This window comes from Bos indicus x Bos taurus, chromosome 18 (genome assembly GCF_003369695.1).
Source record: "Bos indicus x Bos taurus breed Angus x Brahman F1 hybrid chromosome 18, Bos_hybrid_MaternalHap_v2.0, whole genome shotgun sequence".
Taxonomy (NCBI): domain Eukaryota; kingdom Metazoa; phylum Chordata; class Mammalia; order Artiodactyla; family Bovidae; genus Bos; species Bos indicus x Bos taurus.
In genome coordinates, this window is record NC_040093.1 from 39,625,492 (window position 1) to 39,650,663 (window position 25,172).

The 25,172-nt window shown below is 43.3% G+C and overlaps 1 protein-coding gene and 1 pseudogene across 1 annotated transcript; one reads left to right on the forward strand and one right to left on the reverse strand.

Moving 5' to 3' along the window:
* Positions 1–6,822: 6,822 nt before the first annotated feature.
* On the reverse strand, positions 6,823–13,502 carry GINS3 (GINS complex subunit 3). The gene is made up of 3 exons (XM_027516415.1): positions 12,973–13,502; positions 8,720–8,953; positions 6,823–8,332 (listed from the first exon to the last, which is right to left on the reverse strand). Exons 1-3 carry the CDS (start codon positions 13,156–13,158, stop codon positions 8,102–8,104), a joined length of 651 nt encoding a protein of 216 aa, XP_027372216.1. The 5' UTR covers positions 13,159–13,502; the 3' UTR covers positions 6,823–8,101.
* A 9,936-nt stretch (positions 13,503–23,438) lies between these two features.
* LOC113876900 lies at positions 23,439–23,539 on the forward strand (annotated as a pseudogene).
* The last annotated feature ends 1,633 nt before the right edge of the window (positions 23,540–25,172 follow it).

A 25,172-nucleotide genomic window follows, 5' to 3' on the forward strand; every position in this document is an offset into this window, starting at 1 on the left:
TATGGGTTCTGAAACAGCAGCAGGTCCCAACCACTATTTTCAGAGCCGTGCTGACATTTGTTAATAATGTTGGTGTATAAAGCCAAGCTCATTTTAAACTAATTTAGACACAAAGAAAATTAGTGAGTATGTGTCAGAATGGAAAGGGGAGAAAATCAAGTTACTGCTGTCACAGACAGAAAGCGAAAAGCTTGAGGTAAAATGAAAATGGCTGTTTCCCATTAGATGCAAGGACTGGGGGAAAAGTGAAAATTTCAGGTGAAAAGCAAATCCTCTCTCCCTTCTTGAGGAGCCCACCGACAGTTTGCTCCTGAGCAAGCCCTGCTAGGCTCCTACTTGGCTCCAGTTATGCACCCAAGGAAAAGACGTCTTTTCAATGAGCCTACCTTCTGAAATTAACAGAGGGAAGAGTCTGATGCTGTTTTATTTGTCAAAACTGTTCTCAAAAATGACTGCTCCCAGGACCTCCCTGGTGGCCCATTGATTAAGACTTTGTCTTTCAGTGCAGCAAGGCCAGGTTTGATCCCAGGTGGGGAGCTAGGATCCCACATGCCTCACAGCCAAAAAAAAAACCCAAAACCACAAAACAGAAATATTATTGTAACAAATTAAATATACATTGTAAAAATGGTCCACATCAAAAACAAATATTCCTCCCTAAATACAAAGTAGAAGCTTGGATTGGATTCTGGAAGAGTAAAAGGACATAAAGTCTGGTGAAATCTGACAAGCCTGTGACTTAGTTAATGTACTTGATAAATGTACCACGATTGTGTAAGATGTTAGGGAAAGCTGGGTGAAGGATATAGAAGAACTCTCTATATTAGTTTTACAACTATTGTATAAGTCTGAAATTATTTTCAAATAAAAACGTTTAATGAAATGATGCCCCTTTAGCTGACTTGACTCTGATCTCTGACAGATAGGATCTGGCTTCTGGATGTGGTCTCCTGTGCATTGGGCTTCCATTCAATCCTTTGGAAAAACCAGAAGAAATTTTCTGGCCAGCTGAATACCTTCCTTTAGCTCACAATGCAGGCAACAGGAGAGCACAGCCTGGAAGGAGAAGGTTCGTTTCGTGTCCTAGAGGAAGGCTGCTTGGCAAGCAAGCTGTGTCTGGCTGTGTCTCCTTGCACCATGTCTCCTTTAATTAGCGAGGCAGAAAGGCAGAAGCCTAGAAAAACCAACAAAATGAGCTCAAACAAAGACAGGCTGGGCCTGTCACCTGTGTTAATCATCTGCTCTCATTAGAGGGTAGCTATATATTTTCTCAGACTTGCTCTTGATTCCCTATATATTTTATTCACTACTCATTAATGATGGAAGATTTATTATTCATTCAAAATGCCACTATCAAGAATTAGCAAGAGAATTCCAAATTGTAGACACTTTTCTTTAGGTTCAGGGCATTCAGTTGTCTTTTAAAAATTGTTTCTATGTGCAATCAATATTGAAAATTTCAGTTTACCTACATAAGATAAGGACTAATTAAAGTTAGGGAAAGCCAGGTTTCCAGAAGAAATTAAGGTTCTTGGAGTAATTCTCACAGTTTAAGCATCTAGCCTATATTTTGTGCAACAAGTTACTTCAAGTATAGATTATTCTCTTGAACACAAAGACACCTACTTTCAGAAATGCATGTATGGCCTCCACAATTATTTTCTTTTGCCAAGATCAGTGTAAAATATTTTTACTTAAACACAATTGTCTGTCTCAAGCATAAAGATGAAAAGCTTTCCTCGTATTTCTTGAAGGATGGTGGAACAGAAAATAACAGAGAGACTCAGAGTGGGACTAACTTCTATATGAACTTGAGTGAGAGGCTCATATTTCTGCATTCCAGTTTCACTATGTCAGACACAGTGGTTCCAGAAACTTCTCAGGTTCAGTGGTTCAGAGGTTCAGTGGTGCTGAGAGATTAAAAAGAAGGTCTCGAAAATGCTCAGAAATCTCTTAGATGGTGAAATTTTTATTTAAAATGAGGAACAAGTTATTTCTGCTAAATAAGCAGAAAATTCAATACCCAACCACTGGGGTAAAGACAGACTTTTAACAAATGGTACTAGTATGACAAGCGTAGGACGTCAAGAAACACCTGGAGTGACGGGCAAATGTGGCCTTGGAGCACAGAGCGAAGCAGGGCAAAGGCTAATAGAGTTTTGCCAAGAGAACGCACTGGTCATAGCAAACACCCTCTTCCAACAACACAAGAGAAGACTCTACACATGGACATCACCAGATGGTCAACACCGAAATCAGATTGATTATATTCTTTGCAGCCAAAGATGGAGAAGCTCTATACAGTCAGCAAAAACAAGACTGGGAGCTGACTGTGGCTCAGATCATGAACTCCTTATTGCCAAATTGAGAGTTAAATTGAAGAAAGTAGGGAAAACCACTAGACCATTCAGGTATGACTTAAATCAAATCCCTAACGATTATACAGTGGAAGTGAGAAATAGATTTAAGGGACTAGATCTGATAGAGTGTCTGATGAACTATGGACGGAGGTTCTTGACATTGTACAGGAGGCAGGGATCAAGACCATCCCCATGGAAAAGAAATGCAAAAGAGCAAAATGGCTGCCTGAGGAGGCCTTACAAATAGCTGTGAAAAGAAGAAAAGCAAAAAGCAAAGGTGAAAAAGAAAGATATACCCATTTGAATGCAGAGTTCCAAATAAGAGCAAGGAGAGATAAGAAAGCCTTCCTTGTTAATTGGTGCAAAGAAATAGAGGAAAACAATAGAATGGGAAAGACTAGAGATCACTTCAAGAAAATTAGAGATACCAAGGGAACACTTCATGCAAAGATGGGCACGATAAAGGACAGAAATGGTATGGACCTAACAGAAGCAGAAGATATTAAGAAGATGTGGCAAGAATACACAGAAGAACTGTACAAAAAAACTCTTCACAACCCAGATAATCACGATGGTGTGATCACTCACCTAGAGCCAGACATCTTGGAATGCGAAGTGAAGTGGGCCTTAGGAAGCATCACTACAAACAAAGCTAGTGGAGGTGATGGAATTCCAGTTGAGCTATTTCAAATCCTGAAAGATGATGCTGTGAAAGTGCTGCACTCAGTATGCCAGCAAATTTGGAAAACTCAGCAATGGCCACAGGACTAGAAAAGGTCAGTTTTCATTCCAATCCCAAAGAAAGGCAATGACAAAGAATGCTCAAACTACCACACAATCACACTCATCTCACACACTAGCAAAGTAATGCTCAAAATTCTCCAAGCCAGGCTTCAACAATACGTGAACTGTGAACTTCCAGATGTTCAAGCTGATTTTAGAAAAGGCAGAGGAACCAGAGATCAAATTGCCAACATCCACTGGATCATTGAAAAAGCAAGAGAGTTCCAGAAAAACATCTATTTCTGCTTTATTGACTATGCCAAAGCCTTTGACTGTATGGATCACAATAAACTGTGGAAAATTCTGAAAGAGATGGGAATACCACCTGACCTGCCTCCTGAGAAATCTGTATGCAGGTCAGGAAGCAACAGTTAGAACTGGACATGGAACAACAGACTGGTTCCAAATAGGAAAAGGAGTAAGTCAAGTCTATATATTGTCATCATGCTTATTTAACTTATATGCAGAGTACATCATGAGAAATGCTGGGCTGGATGAAGCACAAGCTGGAATTAAGACTTGCAGGAGAAGTATCAGTAACTTCAGAAATGCAGATGACACCACCCTTATGGCAGAAAGTGAAGAATAACTAAAGAGCCTCTTGATGAAACTGAAAGAGGAGAGTGAAAACGTAGGCTTAAAGCTCAACATTCAGAAAACAAAGATCATGGCATCCAGTCCCATCACTTCATGGCAAATAGATGGAGAAACAGTGGAAACAGTGGCAGACTTTATTTTTTTGGTCTCCAAAATCACTGCAGATACTGGTTGCAGTCATGAAATTAAAAGATACTTATTCCTTGGAAGAAAAGTTATGACCAATCTAGGCAACATATTAAAAAGCAGAGACATTACTTTGCCAACAAAGGTCTGTCTAGTCAAGGCTATGGGTTTTCCAATAGCCATGTATGGATGTGAGAGTAGGACTATAAAGAAAGCTGAGCGCCAGAGAACTGATGCTTTTCAACTGTTGGAGAAGACTGTTGAGAGTCCCTTGGACTATAAGGAGATCCAACCATTCCATCCTAAAGATCAGTCCTGGGTGTTCATTGGAAGGACTGATGTTGAAGCTGAAACTCCAATACTTTGGCCACCTGATGTGAAGAGCTGACATTTGAAAAGACCCTGATGCTGGGAAAGATTGAGGGTGGGAGAAGGGGACGACAGAGGATGAGATAGTTGGATGGTATCACCGATTCAATGGACATGAGTTTGAGCAAGCTCCAGGAGTTGGTGATGGACAGGGAGGCCTGGCGTGTTGCAGTCCATGGGGTTGCAAAGAGTCGGCAACTGAGCGATGGAACTGAACTGATGACAAGAGTGGCCTTTTCCTGACAAGGGAGGGTTTTGCGTAGAGAAGTAATAAGCTCTGATTGCTTCTTTGTGTTTTTTTTTTTTCCTCTCTGTACCCCCTGGCATGCGGGGATCTTAGTTCCCTGACTGCTGCTGTTTAGTCACTCAGTCATGTCCGACTCTCTTGCAACCCCATGGACTGTAGCCCGCCAGGCTCCTCTGTCCATGGGATTTTCCAGGCAAGAACACTGGAGTGGGTTGCCATGCCCTCCTCCAGGGAATCTTCCCAACCCAGGGATTGAACCCAGGTCTCCCTCGTTGGGAGTGAGGAGTCTCAACCACTGGACCACCAGGGTAGTCCCTGATTAAACAAGACCACTCTGGCTGCTTTGGTAAGAAGAATCTGAAGGCTAGGGGTGGGGGTGGTGAATAATGCAGGGAGGCAGGTGGAAGGTGGCCACAGCCATTCCAGACAGGAGTGGAGGTGGGGAAGATGTGGGCAGGTTCTGCCAATGTTTTGAAAGTTGACCCAAAGGATAAGGACAGTAAGAGAAAGACGGCCAAGGAAGATTCCTGTATTCTTGTCATAAGCAGTAGGGAAAGATGGAGTGGTCAGAAACAGAGATGACAGAGAGGACAAGAAGAGACTGAGAGTAAGATCAGGGCTTCAGTTCTAGCCACCATGGGGTCAGATGTTGAAGGGGAATATCAAGGTGGTTAGCTGCAAGTCTGGAGTTTAAAGGAGGTCTGGACGGAGATGGAATTTGGGGGTTATCAGTGTACAGTATTCTTGCCTGGAGAATCCCAGGGACGGGGGACCCTGGTGGGCTGCCATCTATGGGGTCACAGAGTTGGACACGACACAGCAGCAGCAGCAGCAGTGTATAGGAGGTGGTATTTAAAACTTGACAAACGACACTGGAGGGAGTCAGAATGGTTAGGAGAGGTCCAAGGACTGAGGCTGGAGCTGTCCAAAACATAGAAGTCAAGAGAGTGCAAGGAACTGACCTAGGAGACCAAGCCTCCACTCCTCTCAGCAGCCCAGCTTGTACTTCAATGAAAAGCCTGAAGATGGTGAGGTCTTTTGTATATAATTAAGGCCACAATTACCTGGGGAAAGAGCCTTTAAGAGGAAAGAGTGTACATCCCCCCTTGATTTTTATTGACTGGGGGATTTTTGTAGAAACTGACGCCTGTGGTCAGCGATTTGTTTTGTAAGTGAATATTGAAACACTCCAGTCAATAATGTTTGAGTAACAAAAGACATATTAATATATCTCTAGTCAATAAGTTGTTAAGAGTTATTTGGTATTTGAGCCAATTTGTTGACTTAAAAAATTCACCTCTTTGAAGGCACCAAGACACTGATTTAGGGGCTGGTTGTGGGGAAGAAGGTTTGGAATTGACAGCCTGGAAGGTAAATCTGGTGTTGGAGAAGACTCTTGAGAGTCCCTTGGACTGCAAGGAGATCCAACTAGTCCATTCTGAAGGAGATCAGCCCTAGGATTTCTTTGGAAGGAATGATGCTAAAGCTGAAACTCCAGTACTTTGGCCACCTCATGTGAAGAGTTGACTCATTGGAAAAGACCCTGATGCTGGGAGGGATTGGGGGCAGGAGGAGAAGGGGACGACAGAGGATGAGATGGCTGGATGGCATCACTGACTCGATGGACGTGAGTGAGTGAACTCCAGGAGTTGGTGATAGACAGGGAGGCCTGGCGTGCTGCGATTCACGGAGTCGCAAAGAGTCGGACACGACTGAGCGACTGAACTGAACTGAAGGCAAATCTGTAATTTGGAGATGGGGCTTCAGAAGCTCCTTGCAATATAATTTGTTCAGAATTTAAAATGAAATATATTTTGCATGTGCGTACTCACATATTCTTGACATGTGGCCTCTGAGCAAAAAATTGTCTCTAATAAAATTAAAAAATGGTACCAGGGACTTCCTTGGTGGTCCAGTAGTCAAAGACTGAGCAACAACTCCAGGGTTCGATCCCTGGTCAGGGAACTAGGATCCCACATGCGGAGTGGCGTGGCAAAAAAAATGGTAGCAGCCTTAGGACTGACTTTACAAACAAAGCTGTCTGTGAATTCAAAAATTAAATAATATGCTTTTCTCACTGACTCTGAATTATCTCTGGGGGCCTGGGCTACATGTGAATGCTGTGACATCAATGGAAGTCCCTCTTCTCTAGGACACAGCCCATCCCTATAGGGAATGTCTCTCATATTTATGAGTATTGTGCAAACAAAAGAGCAGTTGCTAAAACATGGATTTATTTGGGCATTACTGTCAAGTATGATCAAAGACAAAATTCTCTGAGAGCTCTGTCGGATCATCTGTAGTACTCGAGTTCCAGAAATAGCACTCGTACAGAACGTATTCATGTGCAAAGTGGATCATTTATTTAGCACCAAAATCAACCTTTAAAAACATCAGTTCCATCTTAAAACAGGCATTTAAAAAACATTTCTGACATTCTAAGTTTGCATCTAGACATCTGCACAATCTGGAGACCCAAATTCCACTGTGATTTCCACTGACAAAGGTGATTTTCACCGGCTGTGGGAAGCTGGGAGCGGAGCCATGGCATGGAGGTAACTGTCCTTCAAAAGGTCCAGTGGGTCCCAGGGATGCTGTTTCCTACTTGCTGAGGTTTCCTCCTTGATCTCCAAGGAAAGAGTTTTGTGGTTGCTTACAGAGACTCTTGGTAACTGGTCAGGAATCCACTATATAATCATATTGCAAAATTTCTTGAAGAGGAAAAAACCACGACCGAGGTCTCTTGCCCACTCACGTCTGCCATGCTAAGCTCCTCAAACAGAGCTCTTAATCAGCAACACTGAAGTCCTGATCTCAATGTAAGAAGGGCTGGTTAACACCCTTTAATAACTACTTTGCAATTCCAAAGGACTCTCTGACAGCTTTCCTAGGGAGGGCATGAAGTAACTGAGGATCTCAGAGGCAAAAACAAGCTGTTTAACCATTTCCCGTCTAGGCTGACTGTAGAGTTCTGTGAAGTCCAGTGTATGAAGCCCTCATCACAGAAAAGGAAAACAATGTCTTCTCTTTAGTAAAAGCCAGGCCATTCATCGGCCTTTCCCCTTTTCCTTCCTTATTCTTGGCAATTGTTTTTGGAAACTGGGTAATTCTCCATAGGAAGGTGGCAGGAGATACTTACAAGGAGAGCCAGCATGTCCAGGGGTACTGTCCTTTGTACAACCACAAGGAAGATGAGGCAGTTCAGCTCAAGAGGACATCTTACGAACAGGCAGGGGAGGTCCATTTGTATCCATCCTTTGGAGCTGGTGAAACTGGACATCGAAGGCTGTCCAAACTCCCAGGCACAATGAATCCCGGTTCTAACTCTATTGTGATGTGTTAATGATCCTTCTTTATCAAGGACCTTGGCTGTGGGTTCCTGGGCTAAGGATGCCTAGGCTGTGGGTCAGCAGATAGGACAGTCCTGGAAGACTCAGAGGGCCAGAGACAACCCCCAGCATGTCATTTCCCCACCAGATCATACCACTCCTGACACTGCTACAGGGAATAAGCCACAAGATGGGACATGATTCTGGCCCTTTACAAGGTCAACTTGGCTCCTATCAAGGACGCACGGAGGGATAAGTCTACAGGGAGAAATTCTGTGTTCTTCTGGCCTTCAGTCTTCCATGTCAGTGAATTTTCTCTTTGCGTAGTTCTGAACCAGGTTGGAAGCTGTGAGCTGAGATGCCTGCCCCTTCTCCCAGCACTGAAAATCATTCAGTCCTTTCTGCCCTGTTTGAAACAAGCCTCTCTCCATCTCATCTAGTCGGGCCACGAGTGCTGACGTGTCTTCATTGTAAGCGTTCTGGGAGGAATCCATGATGCGGCGGAAACGTCCAACAAATGTCTGAAGAAGAAGTGCCAGAGAGAAATCAGATACATTTTTTTAAAATCCCTGAACACTTAAAGGCAAGAATCTGGTTTGGGACTCAGTCAGAAGGAGGTTTGAGCCTCCTCTGCCTATCACCTGTGATGAACCATTATACCCCTTTCTTATTTCCAGGATTTCCTGTTGGTTCCAACTTTTAGCAAGCAAATATGCAGAGCAGCACACAAGTCATAGTTACATGTATATATAATAGGCAAACACAGCCTAACTGTAGGCTGACCTAGAATAACAATACACTGATCGCATAAATCATACACTCCCCTGGGTAAGAGTAACATCTGGTGGCTGGCACGGCTATCTCCTGAGTCATGTGCAATGCCATAGGTTTTCATGTCAATTACTTGCCTGCAGGAGAGAATGGGAGATGTCGGCATTCTCTGGACTGTCAAAATGCAGGAGCTGGGAGCCGAACCCATAGAAATGTGGTCCCATTTTGTGGAGGTCCACCACGTTGGCGTCTGCACTGAACACAGTCCTCCAACCCTCCTGGTAGATCTTGGGAAGTTCCACTGAAAGGATCCGCCGCTTGTTGTCAAACAGTCCCTTTGCCAGCCACAAAGGGAGTTCAAGCTTTGTGCCCTGTATCACACAGCATTGTAGGTTTTAAAGACAAGTAACGTAGTAAATGTGTTACTATGCACGTGACCTGAGAGAATGAATGAATATCAGTACTGCCTGTTCTCTCTAGGGGAATGACTGCCAAACACAGAAGATGTAGTTGTGACTTAAGAAATGAACTGTGTGGGCTGAAGTTTTATGTCATGATGGAATGGAGAGAGAAAAAGCATTTATATACCAAAAACAGAGTGAAGAACAAAAATGTGACACAAAGGGAAGGTTTTCCTAACTAACGTAAATAAAAACTATCCAATTGCAGACAACAGAAAATAGAAGGATGGAAAAAATGTTATCAAACAGTAACCAAAAGAAAGAAGCATTACTAGAGATAAAGAGGGACCTTTGATAATAAAATGGTCATTAAATCTATCAGAAAAATAGAAATATCTGTCTAAATCAACAGAAGTAAAAGGAAAAATGACAAATCCGTAATCATCATGGGAGATTTTAACATATCTGTTTTTGGTAAATGAGAAGTAGCAAACAAAAAAATCAAGAACAACATAGACAATCTAAACAAAACAAATAAAAACTTCACCTAATTTACATATATATTATGTACTGCAGACCATGACTTCATAATATCGAACTTTTCAAGCACATCGCTATTGTTTAGTTGCTAAGTCATGTTCAACTCTTTTGTGACCCCGTGGACTGTAGCCTGCCAGGCTCCTCTGTCCATGGGATTTCCCAGGCAATAATACTGGAATGGGGTGCCATTTCCTTCTCCTGGGGATCTTCCTGGCCCAGGAATCGAACCTGAGTCTCTTGCCGTGGCACATGGATTTTTACCACTGAGCCACAGGGAAGCCCTTTCAAGCACAAACCAAATGGTTATCTTATGCTACGGTTTACAGCAAATGCTAACTTTCAGAAAACTGAAATCATTCAGACTATGTTGTTTGGCCACTGTGGAACTAAGCCAGAAATCAAAATCCAAACTGTATGTAGCAAAGTCCCCAGATGTTTGGACCTAAGCACCAGTCTTCTCAATAATTCATGAGTCAAAGAAGAATTCACAGTGAAAATTAGAAAATCAAATTAAAACTTGTGAAATGTAGTTAAAGCTACAGGAAAAGCACAGCTAAAAATGTAAAAAAGAAAGCTGAAAAATCAATGACCTAGGTATCCATCTCAAAATGTGAATGGATGCAAGAGAACAAAGAAAATTAAGCCCAAAGAAAATAGAAGGAAAGAACTAATTAAGATAAGAACTAAATGACCTAAAAATGAAGGTACAAATGAGAAAGCTGACAGAGCCATTATTTAGTTCTTTTAAAAGACTGCTACAAGTGATAAACTCCTAGTAAGACTACTTAAGAAAGAGATCATAATTTCTCAATATCAAGAATAAAAAGCAGGACACAGCTATAGTTGTACAGATGTTTAAAAGATAGTAAAAGGATATTTTGAACAACACTATACCACTATATTTGAAAATTTAGGTGAAACAGTCAAATTCCCAGGGCGAAAAAACCATGTACCAAGAGTAAAACTAGAATAGAAAATCTGATAGCCCTGTGTCTATGAATGAAATGAAATACGTCAGTAAAAACCTTCCTACACAAATCTCCCACGCAGAAGAATCCTAAATAGTATATGTAGACATTATGCCCTCAAAGAAGGGGACCATAAGTCCCCTCTCCTTAAGTACAGCTGTACATAATGACTTCCTTCCAGAGAGAACAGTAACTTTACAATCAAAACAGAGTAACTTTACAATGAAGAATCCTGACAAACCCCACATAGCTCAAGTGATCAAAGTTCCTATCAATACAAGTCATGCTGATGGCATGTACCCTTGTTAAGATGTGGTAAAAATGGCACTTTACCTCTATGGTCTCCCGCCTCAAAACAGTCTAATCATGAGAAAACCAACAGACAAATGCCAAATGAGGAATATTCTCAACAAAATACCTCGCCAGCACTCCACAGAATTCATGGTCATTAAAAACAAGGAAAGTCCGATAAACTGTCAAAACCAAGAGGAGCCTAAGGACACACAATTACTAAATGCACTTTGGTGTCCTGGATGGGAACCTGGAACAGAAAAAGGACATTTAGTAAAAATGAAGGAAATATGAATAAAATATGGACGGTACACCTCTGTTTATCAGTGTGTAAGAGAACCAACTAATTGACTACTCTAATGGAAAGTCAAAAAATGTCTAAATGTTTAAAAACTCAAGATAAATTTAAGAACATTAATTAGAAATATGGAGGTGAATTTTGAAGAGACTATGAAAAAAGGAGACAGATCCTGTGGAAATGGAAAGGACATGAGGGAGAGCAAGGCAGGGCCTCCTATTTTTTTCTATAAATCTTTGGGTATTATTTGGCTTTTTAAACTTTGCATATGTCTCACTTTGATAAAAATAACTCAAAACAGACCAAACAAAAATGCCCAAGTGAAGAGGAACTAAAAAAGCCTCTTGATGAAAGTGAAAGAGGAGAGTGAAAAAGTTGGCTTCAACCTCATGGGGAAACAGTGGAAACAGTGCCAGACTTTATTTTTGGGGGCTCCAAAATCACTGCACATGGTGATTGCAGCCATGAAATTAAAAGACACTTACTCCTTGGAAGGAAAGTTATGACCAACCGAGATAACATATTCAAAAGCAGAGACATTACTTTGCCAACAAAGGTCCGTCTGGTCAAGGCTATGGTTTTTCCAGTGGTCATGTATAGATGTGAGAGTTGGACTCTCATATGTGAAGATGTGAAGAAAGCTGAGCGCCGAAGAACTGATGCTTTTGAACTGTGGTGTTGGAGAAGACTCTTGAGAGTCCCTTGGACTGCAAGGAGATCCAACCAGTCCATTCTAAAGGAGATCAGTCCTGGGTGTTCTTTGGAAGGAATGATGCTAAAGCTGAAACTCCAGTACTTTGGCCACCTCATGCAAAGAGTTGACTCACTGGAAAAGACTCTGATGCTGAGAGGGATTGGGGGCAGGAGGAGAAGGGGATGACAGAGGATGAGATGGCTGGATGGCATCACCAAATCGATGGACATGAGTTTGAGTGAACTCCGGGAGTTAGTGATGGACAGGGAGGCCTGGCGTGCTGCAATTCATGGGGTCGCAAAGAGTCAGACACGACTGAGCGACTGAACTGAACTGAAACAAAACTTGGGTTAAATAGGAAATTAAAAAATAACCATTATGGGACTTTCCTGGTGGTCTAGTGGCTAAGACTCCAAGCTCCCAATGCGGGTAGGGGGCGGGGGCCGGTTCCATCCCTGGTCAGGGAACCAGATCCCACATGCCAAAACTAAGGGTTCGCATGTGGCAACTAAGACCCCCACGCAGCCAAATAAATATTTAAAAATAAGAACCATTACAAGCCATGTTCCTGGGACAAACTCGAATTTGAAGTCATGCAGTTCTTAGTTCGAATCCCAGCTCACCACTTACAATAAGACCCTAGCACCCTGGCCAAGTTACTCAACATATCTGGGCTTCAATTTCTTTACGTGTAACAACATGGGACTATAGCGTTGTTAAAGAACTAAAGGGGTAATAGATCCCAGCACTAAAAGCTCTCAGGAACTGGTTGCTGATGCCATCATCATTTCAGGAACGAATATAGCAATTTGCAGCTCCCAGACATCATTTGCTTCTACGGAAACCAAAACTGTTGTTTTGCTTTAAGGCAAAAAGTAATCAGAACCCTGGTCCGTAGGCGCCGATCCTTAAGCATCAACACACATCGGGTGAAAACACATTGCTGAATTTGGATAGTTTCAAAAAAGAAATCCGTGTTGGAGGGAGCCTGACGACCCAGTATAAATTTAGTTTCCATAGGGGTCGCGAAGGCTTGGGGGTGGGAGTGGGGCGCGCAGCGAACAGGACTCAGCGTTCGGCTCGGCCTCCCTGTACTGTAAAACTACAAATCCCAGAGGGCATCGCGCCCGGCTACGCGGCGCCCCAAAGCCCGCAAGTTCTACTTGGAGTTGTAGTCTTTCCAGACGGGATGGCTTACCTCCGGGATAGCATTGTCAGTCTCGGCCCCTCCGCTCCGGTCTAGGAAGAAAGCGCCGAGGCGCGGCATGGGGATCTCCGTGCGCACCGAGAGCTTCTCGTGGGACATCAGAATGTCGTCCAAGGAAAGAAAATTCTCCTCAGGACCCAGCGCACCCGACTCCACCCGGAAATAAGCCTCGGACATGGCGGCGGCTTGAGCGTCTTCGTTTCCACTCTCGTGATTCGGGAGACCTCCGGGAGTCAGAGATGTAAAAGGAGGAGGCGGCTGAGGCTGGTCAGGATTGTGAAGGTTGAGGAGGTCGCTGCGGCAGTCAGATCGGATTCAAGCTCTTTTCCCGCGCCCGCGGACGGGCCAGACAGGAGCAGTCGATCCAGGCTGGTCTGCCCAGACAGAAGCAATCGACAAAGTCTGCGGATTTGGTTCTGCGCGACCCAGAGGAGGAGGAGCAGTACTTGGCTCCGCCCAAAGTGTTTTTTTCAGGAGTGTAGTCCGGGGTGAGACGGAGAAGGCAATGGCACCCCACTCCAGTACACTTGCCTGGAAAATCCCATGGTTGGAGGAGCCTGGTGGGCTGCAGTCCATGGGGTCGCTAAGAGTCGGACACGACTGAGCGACTTCACTTTCTCTTTTCACTTTCATGCATTGGAGAAGGAAATGGCAACCCACTCCAGTGTTCTTGCCTGGAGAATCCCAGGGACGGGGGAGCCTGGTGTGCTGCCATCTCTGGGGTCACACAGAGTCGGACACGACTGAAGTGACTTAGCATAGCATAGCATAGTCCGGGGTGAGAACTTTAAATAAAACTGGAGATTGCTTTGAAGCTGCAAAATGTATTTGCACTAGACCGTGGTCCTTTAAATGTTTATATGAAATTTAAAACACTTTGCAACACACTTGGGGGCTTCATTGCACCCTCCCTCACTGACCTGATCCAGTCTGAGTTTACATTTTGTCAGTCTCTGTGAATCTCTGTTAATGCTGGTACTTGAAAGAAACATTCAAAACACAGCAGAACTCTAGCACTAGCCCCAGATCATTATTATGGACTATTTGTAGTATTTTGGAGTGGGTATAGATTACAGTGGGAGGAAAGGTTTACACACAGAGCCACATGGTTTGCAAGGGTCCTGAGGCTACTTAAGAACCTCCCAGTTCATCTTAACATCAATTTGCTATCTCTTTTTATGGCTCTCATTTTAAATCCTTAAAAGAGGAAATCTGATTGGCCCAATTCATCTCTTTCAGGCAGGTCACACTGGTCACAGGTGACCAGCCTCTCTATAGAGTGGTTGCCTGTGACCAGGGCCATTACTGGTCCAGGGGGAGAGCACCAAGGAGGGGTCATGTTACATGGTACCAGACTTGGGGGCGTTACTCAGTCAGGGCTCTGGGTGGTGGCAAAGAGTTGAAAGAGGCACTACAGAACTTATTCATAAAGGACATTTTCTGGGGCAACTAGAGCTATGAACAGGGGGTTCATGGGAAAGGAATGTATATTAATCGTGTTTTTTATTTTACACTTTACGAGGCTATGACATTTTAGGGCCTTGCGGCCCTGGGAAGAACTGTTCGTTTGAGGATGAGCTAATTCCCGGAGTAATAAACAACTTGCCTTCCATGGACAAAGCAACTGATCCAAAGCCCATATCCCAACCACTTCCTTTATCTAACTCCCACATACCAAGCCAATATTTCCCCTTCCCTAAATCACCCCAGGGCCAAATACTGGACAATTAGAGACCAACCTGATTCCAACTACCCAATCCCAAGTTTGCTCAAACTTATCTACTCTACCTCACCTATTTCTTCCCATAGAGACCACCCTAAAGTCTGGGCCTCCTTCAGCCTCCTGACTAAACCTAGTGCTTCCCCAGGTGGCCCTGCATGGCTTGATGTGTGCCCCTTTCTCTTGGGAACTGTGAGTAATAAAACTTCTTTCAGTGGCGTTGACCATTCTGTGCAATCATTCAGTGACCAATGGAAGTTAAACCCTGGGCATCATCCAAGCAAGAGGCAGTGGGGGCGGGGGGGTGGACTGTAGAATAGCCTTCAGTGCTATTCTAAGAGGCTATTCCATAGGAAACAGGAGAAAAAGTAAGGCTTTTGAGCAAGTAAGGACATATATTTGGGCTTTAAAAAGCATATCCTGGCAGTGAAGAAGGGAGAGGTCAGATGCAGGGAAGCTGTGTTGGATATCACAGTGGTAAAGAATTCGCCTGCCAATGCAGGAGACGTGGGTTCTATCCCAGCGTGGGCTACAGTCCCATGGGGCTGCAAAGAGTCAGACACAACGGAGCATGCACACACAGTGGGCAGTACCTGGCAAGTAGTTGGACACAGGAATGAAGGACAGAGATGGTCAGAGATAATCCAGGTTTCTAACTTGTCAGCTAGGTGGGTGGAGGTGACACTGATAGCTGTACAGAGCACAGGCAGTTTGAGGCAAAATATGAGTTCGAGTTTGCACTTACGGAGTCCAGAAGCTGCTGAACAGGCAGATCTACAGCCCAGTGGAAAAACCAGCCTTGAACTTTTAGTTATCTGTTCAGTATTTTGTGATCGTTACCTAAGAGCTTTTTTCTTTACTTTTTTTTTTTTTTTTTGTCCACACCACACAGCTTGAGGGATCTTAGTTCTTCTACCAGGGATTGAACTCATGCCCTTGGCAGTGGAAGCACAGAGCCCTAACCACTGGACAACCAGTGTTATCTATTTTATGATAGTTATATGAGAGTCTTTTTTAAAAAATCATATTTTAAATGTTCAGTTTGCTACACTATCCAATACCACCATAAACAGAGTTACTAGCCAAAACTTTTAATTTCTCTGGTGAAATGGATGTAGGACACTGGATATAGTTTGGGGTAGAAATATAAGTTAATTTGTCTAATTGAAGGTATGGCAGGTTATTTGCTGACAAAGATAGTAAGCTATTTTTTACATTGAAACAGTTGAGATGGATGCTTAATGATCTATCAGTGCCAAAGAAAGGCATTACTTTTGTGAAGAGACCAGAATATTGGCTCTAAACTCAAATACCACAGTGTTTAATGTCACGGCTCATGGTGAAACTGTTATTCATTGTTTGTATGTTTTTCCTCCATTTAGTCTGTTTTCTCCTTCAACTAATAAATGAATAAGTCACAAAAAGTGAAATGAGTGCAAGTTTGAGCTTATGATGCTAAACAGTTGCATTAATTCTTTGACAGAAGTGGCACCAAGTTTTATCAAGTAGAGATCTGTTTGTAGCCTAAATTTTAAGAGCCGGCTTCCCTTGTGGCTCAGCTGGTAAAGAATCCGCCTGCAATGCAGAAAACCTGGGTCTGATCCCTGGGTTGGAAAGATCCCCTGGAGAGGGGCTAGGCTACCCACTCCAGTATTCTGGCCTGGAGAATTCCATGGACTCCATGGGGTCACAAAGAGTTGGACACGACTAAGTGACTTTCACTTTCACTTTTAAAAGCCAGCAATGCTTCTCTTCTCTAAGAAAGCTTCTGTTTCTTAGTACCAGTCTATGTACCAGAATTACATCGAACAGAATTTCAGTATACCTATAATATTCAAAATATAATCAGTATATTTACAATATATGGAATTTCAGTCTTCTGAAAAGTATCTGCTGAATCCCTGAAAAGCAGAGTAATTTTTCTACTGTAATCATTTCAAGATTGGAGAATTGTAGAACTATGTGACATACACAGACTTTTAAAAAAAAATTATTTTTGATATGGACCATTTTTAAAGTCTTTACTTAATTTGTTACAATATTGCTTCTGGTTTGGTTTTTAGTTTATGACTTTTTTTTTTTTTTTGCTGAGAGTTGTATGGGATCTTAGCTCCCCAACCAGGGATCAAACCTGCATCCTCTGCTTTGGAAGTGAAGTCCTAACCGCTGGGCAGCCAGGGAAATCCCTACACAGATTGTAGATAAAGCAAAACAATGTGCAGCTTTAATTTTTTTTTTAAATACCAGTACTTTATCTTTTGTATTTCTTTTTAGACTTTTTGGTTGTTGTTGTTGTTGTTGTTGTTTTCTGAATACCAGTGCTTTCTAAATTTCTTCCTTTGAGTTGGGGAGGCTGTGGTGCAAGTAATAGAAATCCAAATCCAGGGGGTAGTGGGTTGGGGAGGACCTACAGGGGTGGTTAAGGAAACCATCCTTCCAGTTGCTTGCTTAGCCAGAACTTACACCCTGTTACTGGTCCATCAGTGAATGCTGCCTCTGCCTTCACAATATTTCTAGAATCTGACCATTGCTTATCACTCTGGTTCAGGCCATCATCATCTCTTGCCTAGATTGTTCCGTAGCTTCCTATCTAGTCTTGCTCTGCCAGTGGCTTCCTTATTGTTCCTTGAAACCCCAGGCACACTCATTCATTCCTCAGGGCTTTGCCCTGTCTGTTCCTTGTCCCTAGATCGCCTTTCTCTCATATTTCCACATGGCTGGTCCCATTTAGAGTTACCTCCAAAGTCACTTTGAATAAATGCAGCTCTAGCCAAGTAACCAAGGCCTTCCCTAGCCATCCTACCTACAATTTTAAACCTCCTCCACAGACACCCAGTATCCCCTCCCTTTTCCTCCCTAGCACTGACCACTCAGTAACATCTTGCATATTTTACTTACTTACCTTGCTCACTGTCACCCCTACTAGAAGCTTAGATCAGTGAGGGCAGGGATTCTTTCTGGTGTACCTTTCACTGGTGTATCCCTGCTGCTTAGTGCATGGTGTGCTGTGTGCTGTGCTTAGTCGCTCAGTCGTGTCTGACTCTTTGCGACCCCGTGGACTAGAGCCCACCAGGCTCCTCTGTCTGTGGGGATTCTCCAGGAAAGAATACTGGAGTGGGTTGCCATGCCCTCCTCCAGGGGATCTTCCTAACCCTGGGATTGAACCCAGGTCTCCCACATTGCAGGCAGATTCTTCACCATCTGAACCACCAGGGTAGGCACTTCCTAATTATTTATTGCTATATATATAAATATATATATAGCAATATATATTGCTATATATAAATATATATATTGATATATATATAAATATATATAGCAATATATATATTATCTATATATAAATAACTTTATAGTAGTGATATTATTTTCCTTTAAAAATAAATAAACTTTATTTATAGTAGTGATATTATTTTCCCCAGCCTCTGGACTCTAATGTCTGATGACCTGAGGCAGAGCTGATGTAATAATAATAGTAATAAAGTGCACAATGAATGTAATGCACTTGAATCACCCCGAAACCATCCCCACTTCCCAGCTCCCCGACCCCCCTCCCCCCAGTCCGTGGAAAAGTTGTCTTCCACAAAACTGGTCCTTGGTGCCAGAAAGATTGGGGACCACTGCTTTAAAATATGAGATGAAAATAATGAATCAGTTTTAAATAAAAAGCAGTGCAAGTGCAGATATCACAACAGTCATAGAGGGTAGCCGTGAAACATTGAAAACACTGCCTTTAAGTGGTTAAATATACTTTGCCGACGTACTGGTTCAGCCACATCTAACTTTCTACATCCATGAGCTCCAGTCATTCCAGTGCCACAGTGGAAGCTCATTGACCAGGTTTTGCTCACTTATTAATACTTTTGTTAAAGTTTGGTGAATGCTTAAGTAGAGAGTAGATAAGATTTAGGGACTTCCCTGGTGGTCCAGTGGCTAAGATTCAGAGCTGCCATTGCAGGGGGTGTGGGTTGGATCCCTGGTCAGGGACCTAGATCTCACCTGCTGAAACTAAGACCTGGAGCAGCCAAATAAATTAAATAAATGCTATTTTTTTTTAATGTAGAGAAGATTTAAAATGGCTTGGCGTAGTTTCCTACCTATGAGACACGCCTAGCAGCCATTAATGCTCAGTTGGTGTGTAACTCTGGGATCCAACAGGCCTGGGTAGAGTCCAACTTCCAACACTTTAACTGGCTTTGAACCTTGGGTGAGTTATTTAGCAGAAGCTTAGCTCCTGCATCTGTAAAATGGGGATGATATATATGATAGTAACTGGAATGAATGAGCCAGTCTTCAAAGAGCACTTAGTTCAGGGCCTGGACTATAGTAAGGGTTCAATAACTATCCTCCTTATCATCATTATTCATGCACATTTGTCCGTTGCTGTAACCTCAGCATCCCAAACGATACTTGGTACATAGCAAGCACTCAATAAAATTTGTTAAGTAACTATCATCATTCATTATTGTCATCCTTGATCAAGGCTTGACTACACTTGCTCCCTGCCTCCCCAATTCAAGTTTCTAAATGTACTTGAAAATAATAAATGATTATTCTTCAAATTCCCCCTACAAACATTGCTAGAATTTAGCTCTTGTGAGTTCAAATTCTTAAACTTTTTTAATTTCTAAATTACAGTACTATGTTTGAAACCTTATTATATAAGGTTAATGGATTTAAATCACTGGAGTTCATTTTTACATAATTTAAATGTTCTCTTGGTTGAGCTATTTCTTGAGCACTGCTTCAAAACGCCTTCAATGAGATCAAAATAAATTGATGGGCATAATGCGACCTTCTGTGTGGGTAGCTCCAATTTTAGATTCTTCCCACCATCTTCGGCAGAAATCGTAAATCCATCTTATATATTCAGAGACTTTGTGTATGTCACCCTCTTAACTTGGCAAAGGAGCAGATATCACATCATTCTAATAGAGGTAACTCATTTAATCCAACTTTTCTTGTTCTGTGTTCCCAGCCCCACAAAAATACCCTTTTCTCCCATTCCTTTCTATTTATCTTTTTCTGGTAATTTATTATGTAATTTAATTCATGATCTGAGAGCCAGAGTTTTTCTCAGTCCGAAGGTAGTGGAGTGGTAAGCAAGTCCATTAGTTTGAGGGGAATAAAGGAGAAGTACGGCTGTCATTTATTCACTAAGAGGTTCAGACGTCGGACTTCCCTGGTGGTCCAGTAGTTAGGAGTCCACCTGCCAAAGCAGGGGATGTGGATTCAATCCCTGGTCTGGGGAGATCCCACAGACCTCTGGGCAACTAAGGCAGTGTGCTGCAACTGCTAAAGTTGGCATGTCCTCGAGCCCGTGCTTCACAATAACAGAAGCCACCTCAGTGAGAAGCCGGTATACCGCAACCAGAGAGTAGCCCTGCTAACCACAGCTCGAGAAAGCCTGTGCACAGCAACAAAGACCCAATACAACCCTAAATAAATAAATAAATATTTTTTTAAAAAGATGTTCAGATGCCTATTAGACGCCCTGGGGCTGCCGACATGACTGCATAGACCGATATGAAATGTTCTGGGCTGTTAAGGAGAATGGTGCCTAGTGGAGAAAATGATAGATGATAAAAGTGATAGAAAAAGTGAAAGGTGTTAGTCATCCAGTCGTGTCCGACTCTTAGTGACCCTATGGACTGTAGCCCACCAGGGTCCTCTGTCCATGGGATCCTCCAGGCAAGAATACTGGAATGGGTTGCCATCTCCAGGGGATCTTCCTGACCCAGGGATCAAACCCGGCTCTCCTGCCTTGCAGGCAGATTCTCTACCGTCTGAGCCATCAGGGAAGACCAACAGAGCCCTGTCCAAAATGTAGAAGTTCAGAAGGACTGGGGGGATTCTGACCTGGGCAGAAGAGGGGTTTACAAAGGTTTTACAGAGGAAGGGGTATCAGAAGGGGGCCTTCAAGAGTGAGTAAGACTTTTCCAGCAGACACACAAATGCAAGGAGGGGTCACCCCAGTCCCAAGGATCAACTTCTAGTAAAGATGTGGGATTAGGAGGGCAGGAATAGAGACACGGATGTAGAGAATGGACTTGTGGGAAGGAGCGGGAAAAGGAGAGGGAAGGACGGATTGAGAGAATAGCATTGGCATGTATATACTACCATGTGTGAAATGGACAGCTAGTGGGAAGCTGCTATATAACACAGGGAGCTCAGCTCAGTGCTCTGGAATGACCTAGAGGTGGGGGATGGAGGAGAGGGAAGGCTCGAGACGGAGGGATATATGTATACATATGGCTGACTCACACTGTTATACAGCAGAAACACAACACTGTAAATCAATTATACTCCAATTTTAAAAAAAGAAAGAAAAAGATGTGGGATTGTGGAAGTTCAGGACCAAACTTCTCTTCTTCCAAACTTGTCCCTCCTTTTGCCTTGCATATCCTGGTTAATGGCTCTGCCATCTGCCAATGACCTGTATCTTCATATGACAAATAACAGGAAAATCCAGTTCAAACTGGCCTAAGTGAGAAGGGAGTCTAGACTCCAAAACTGGAGTCTAAGAGAGTTCATGGTTGATTGGTCCAACAGCCTAAGGATGTCACTAAGAATCTAATGGTTGCTTTGCTCTGTACATAGCCACATCCAGTTATGGATCATTCCCCTGGGGTCACAAAATGTTTGCCAATTAAGTCTGGTCTGCAGGGTCTTTATTTTTGTCCAAAACAAGGAGATCACTGGGTCTCAGTAGAGAATTCTGACATTCATTCTCACTGGCAGGTTTAGATCACATACCCCTGAACCCCAAACTACTGTGAGAGCAATGGAATAAGCTAATTAGTGTAAGTCAACCAAGGCCCTGGAGAAGGAAATGGCAGTATTCTTGCCTAGGAAATCCCATGGGCAGAGGAGACTTGCGGGCTACAGTCCACGGGGTCACAAAGAGTCAGACACAGCTGAGCACTCATGCAGGCGCTCATGGCCCACCTTTAAAGCTGGAAGGGGGTCAGTTTCCTTAAAGCACATGGGCTGCACAGCAGAGGAGACTGAAGGCCAATTTCTGCATGATAATCTAGGCACTTTTAGGGAAGGGAAAGCTGAGGAGTAGAACAAATACCCACCACGATCACTGCCCAATCTAGGTCCCTGGGAAGAATTCAATATCACTTCTCCTCTCACATCCCTATATCCAACCTTTCAATAGATTCTGCTGAGTCTACCTTTATTCATTCTTTTGTCTATAAAGTTGCCTTTATTCGATCCCTCACCACTTCTCACCTGTACTCTCAGAATGCTTCCTGACCAGGTTTCCTCTGCCTCTTCTCTCTCCTTCTTCCAAAGTTCCTTTGCACTCAGTCACAGTGATCTTTCTACCCCAGAGATCTGATCCTGTTGATCCTGTTACTCCCCTGATTACAATCCAAGCAGCTCCCCATTGTTTTTGGAATAAATTCTTAAAAAAAAATTATTTGGCTGTGCCAGGTCTTGGTTGCGGCACACGGGATCTTTCTTTTCTTCAGCTGCAGCATGCAGTATCTTTAGTTGTGGCATGTGAGATCTAGTTCCCTGACCAGGGATTGAACCCGGCTCCCTGCATTGGGATCGAGGAGTGTTAGCCATTGGACTACCAGATAAGTCCCTGGGTTATAGAATAAATTCTAAACTCCTTGCTAAGTCATACCTGTCTTCCATGATCTGTGTATTAGCTTGCTAAGACAACCACAACCAAATACCACAGACTGAGTGGCTTAAACAACAGAAAAGTTCTCACTGTACTGGAGGCTGAAAGTCCAAGACCAAGGTGTCAGCAGGGCTAGTTTCTCCTGAGGCCTCTCTCCTTGGTTGCAGATGATGTCGTCATATGGCTTTTCCTCTATGCAGGCACATCCCCAGTGTTTCTTTCTTATAAGGACACTGGCCATATTGGATTAGGGTCTCTTCCCCCAGGTGGCACCATTGGTAAAGAACCTGCCTGCCAGTGCAGGAGGCGTAAGAGATGTGGGTTTGATCCCTAGGTCGGGAAGATTCTCTGGAAAAGGAAATGGCAACCCACTCCAGTATTCTTGCCTGGAAAATCCCATGGACAGAGGAGCCTGGTGGGTTCCTCATGTCCAACTGTTTTCGACCCCATGGACTGTAGCCCACCAGGCTCCTCTGTCCATAGGATTTTCCAGGCAGGAATACTGGAGTGGTTTGCATTTCCTTTTCCATGGGATCTTCCTGACCCAGGGATCAAACCCACATCGCCTGTGTCTCCTGCACTGCAAGTAGATTCTTTACCAATGAACCACCTGGAAAGCCTAATTTGATTAATACCAGGCAGTAATAAGCTGGTTTCCATCTCCATCTGTAGCTAATTTCTCATTGTTACCCAATGATACAGTTTCCAAGAGTGAAGATTAGCTGGAGATGTCTGATTGAACACAGCCATACACACCACCCTTCCTATTTCCTGCCTCACACATTCTTAAGGATCCCTGCTGTATTTCATGTGCCTACATGAAACCCATAAAAACATAGGAAAGCAATAAAGAGTGCCACCAGAAGAGCAGATTATACATGAATTCCTATGAGATAGAAAGCAGATGGGATCAGATTGATAGAAAAACTGGAGCAAAGAAAAACACAGCTTAAACATGGATAGGGGAAAAAAAACTACTACCAAAGAAACTAGAACATTTGGGGGATATTCTAAGCTCAGTCAACAGACACCTGGAACCGGAGGAGGTGCTGGGGTAAGAGATGGGACATCTGTATGCATGAAACCCAGATCAGCGCTTTCTTCCATAGCACAGAGTAAAACTGGAAGAATATCAGAAAGATTAGCATGGCCCCTGCACAAGGATAAAGTGAACCTGTGAAGCATTACATATTTTTTTATAGTATCACCCCACAGATTACAGGCTAATCACAAAGAAGACAATGTATTTTTACAAAGGAAAGAGCTGATGGTCACCACCTACGCAAGTGATCAAACCTAACACACTGTTGACGGGATAACCGGATAGTGTGTGTCTACAGATGCCGTGCAGCATGTTGTATGCCGAATCACCTACGAAGTATTCTTGCCAAAACAGTTAACCTGAATCCCATCAAGCCTCTAGATTCAACCTTACAAGAAATATGGAAGTGAGTGAGGTGGGTTTGAGAAAAAGTAAAACGACATTAAGAGGAAACAAGTAGACAGAATCAGAACGTGGAGCCTCCTAAGAGTAAAATAGGGAATCAGGTGCATGGACTGTAAGACAGAAGTTTCTGACCTCAGAAAGAATTAAGATGATGCTTCAAAACCTTTTCAAGTATACAAAAATCTCCCTAGGAATCTTAAGGGCCTGCCTCATCACTCCTCTCAGCTAGACAGTAGTGCTTCTAAGACTTCTAAGAGGATGGTCCAATAGCAGCTGCAACAGGGAACTCAAGGGAAAGAAGAGGCGTCTCTTGGTATTCCCTGGTAGTGCAGTAGATAAGAATCTACCTGCCAATGCAGGAGACATGGGTTTGATCCCTGGTCAGAGAAGATTCCACATGCATTGGGTCAATTAAGCACATGTGCCACAATGACTGAGCCCATGCTCTAGAGCGCTGGAGCTCAACTACTAAGCCTGCGTGCCTGGAGCCTGTGTCCTGCACCAAGAGAAGCCATGCACTGCAACACAGAGTAGTCCCTGACCACCGCAGCTGGAGAAAAGTCCATGCCCAGCAGTGAAGACCCGGGGCAACCAAAAATAAATAAACAAATACAATAACATTTTTAAAAAGGCATCTCTCAAAGAGCCTGAACCTGATATCATAACAGGATGAGACTTTGGAGAATGCTTGGAAAAGGGTGTGTGTATCCTGCATGTGAGAGAAAGCCAGATAGAGATGGTCTTCAAATTACGATGGTTCTATTTCAATATTTTTGACTTTTTACAGTGGTGCAATATGCACTCATCAGGAACTGTTCTTCAAATTTTGAAAGTTGATCTCTTCCTGGCCTTGGTGGTGTGTGGTACGATCCTTCCGTTTGATGATGAGCAATGGCAGCAAGCCCGAAGCTCCCGGACAGCCAGGCGATCATTGGTGGTGAACAATAAATACACCTACAAACAGTCTGTACTCAGACAGCCACTCTGTTTTCACTTTCAGTATTCAATAAATTACACAAGACATTCAGCACTTTATTATAAAGTAGCCTTTGTGTTAGATCAGTTTGCCAAACCATAGAATAATATAAGTGTTCTGAGCACTTAGGGCTTCCCTTGTGGCTCAGCTGGTAAAGAATCCACCTGCAATGCGGGAGACCTGGGTTCGATCCCTGGGTTGGGAAGATCCCCTGGAGAAGGAAAAAACTACCCACTCTAGTATTCTGGCCTGGAGAATTCCATGGACTGTATAGAACATGCAGTCTCCAAGAGACGGACACGACTGAGTGACTTTCACTTTCACTTTCTGAGCACTTGTAAGGCAGGTGAGGCTAAGCTATGACGTTGGGTAAGTGTGGTGTATTCAATGCATTTTCAACTTGTGA

What these genes read in the sequence shown, in the direction of transcription:
- GINS3 (XM_027516415.1), bottom strand. Translation starts at nt 13,158, where the DNA reads ATGTCCGAGGCTTATTTCCGGGTGGAGTCGGGTGCGCTGGGTCCTGAG. An exon ending in CTGACAATGCTATCCCGGAG is followed by an intron (nt 8,954 to 12,972) that starts GTAAGCCATCCC and finishes TGTGTGATACAG; the next exon opens with GGCACAAAGCTTGAACTCCC. An exon ending in TCTCCCATTCTCTCCTGCAG is followed by an intron (nt 8,333 to 8,719) that starts GCAAGTAATTGA and finishes CTTCTTCTTCAG; the next exon opens with ACATTTGTTGGACGTTTCCG.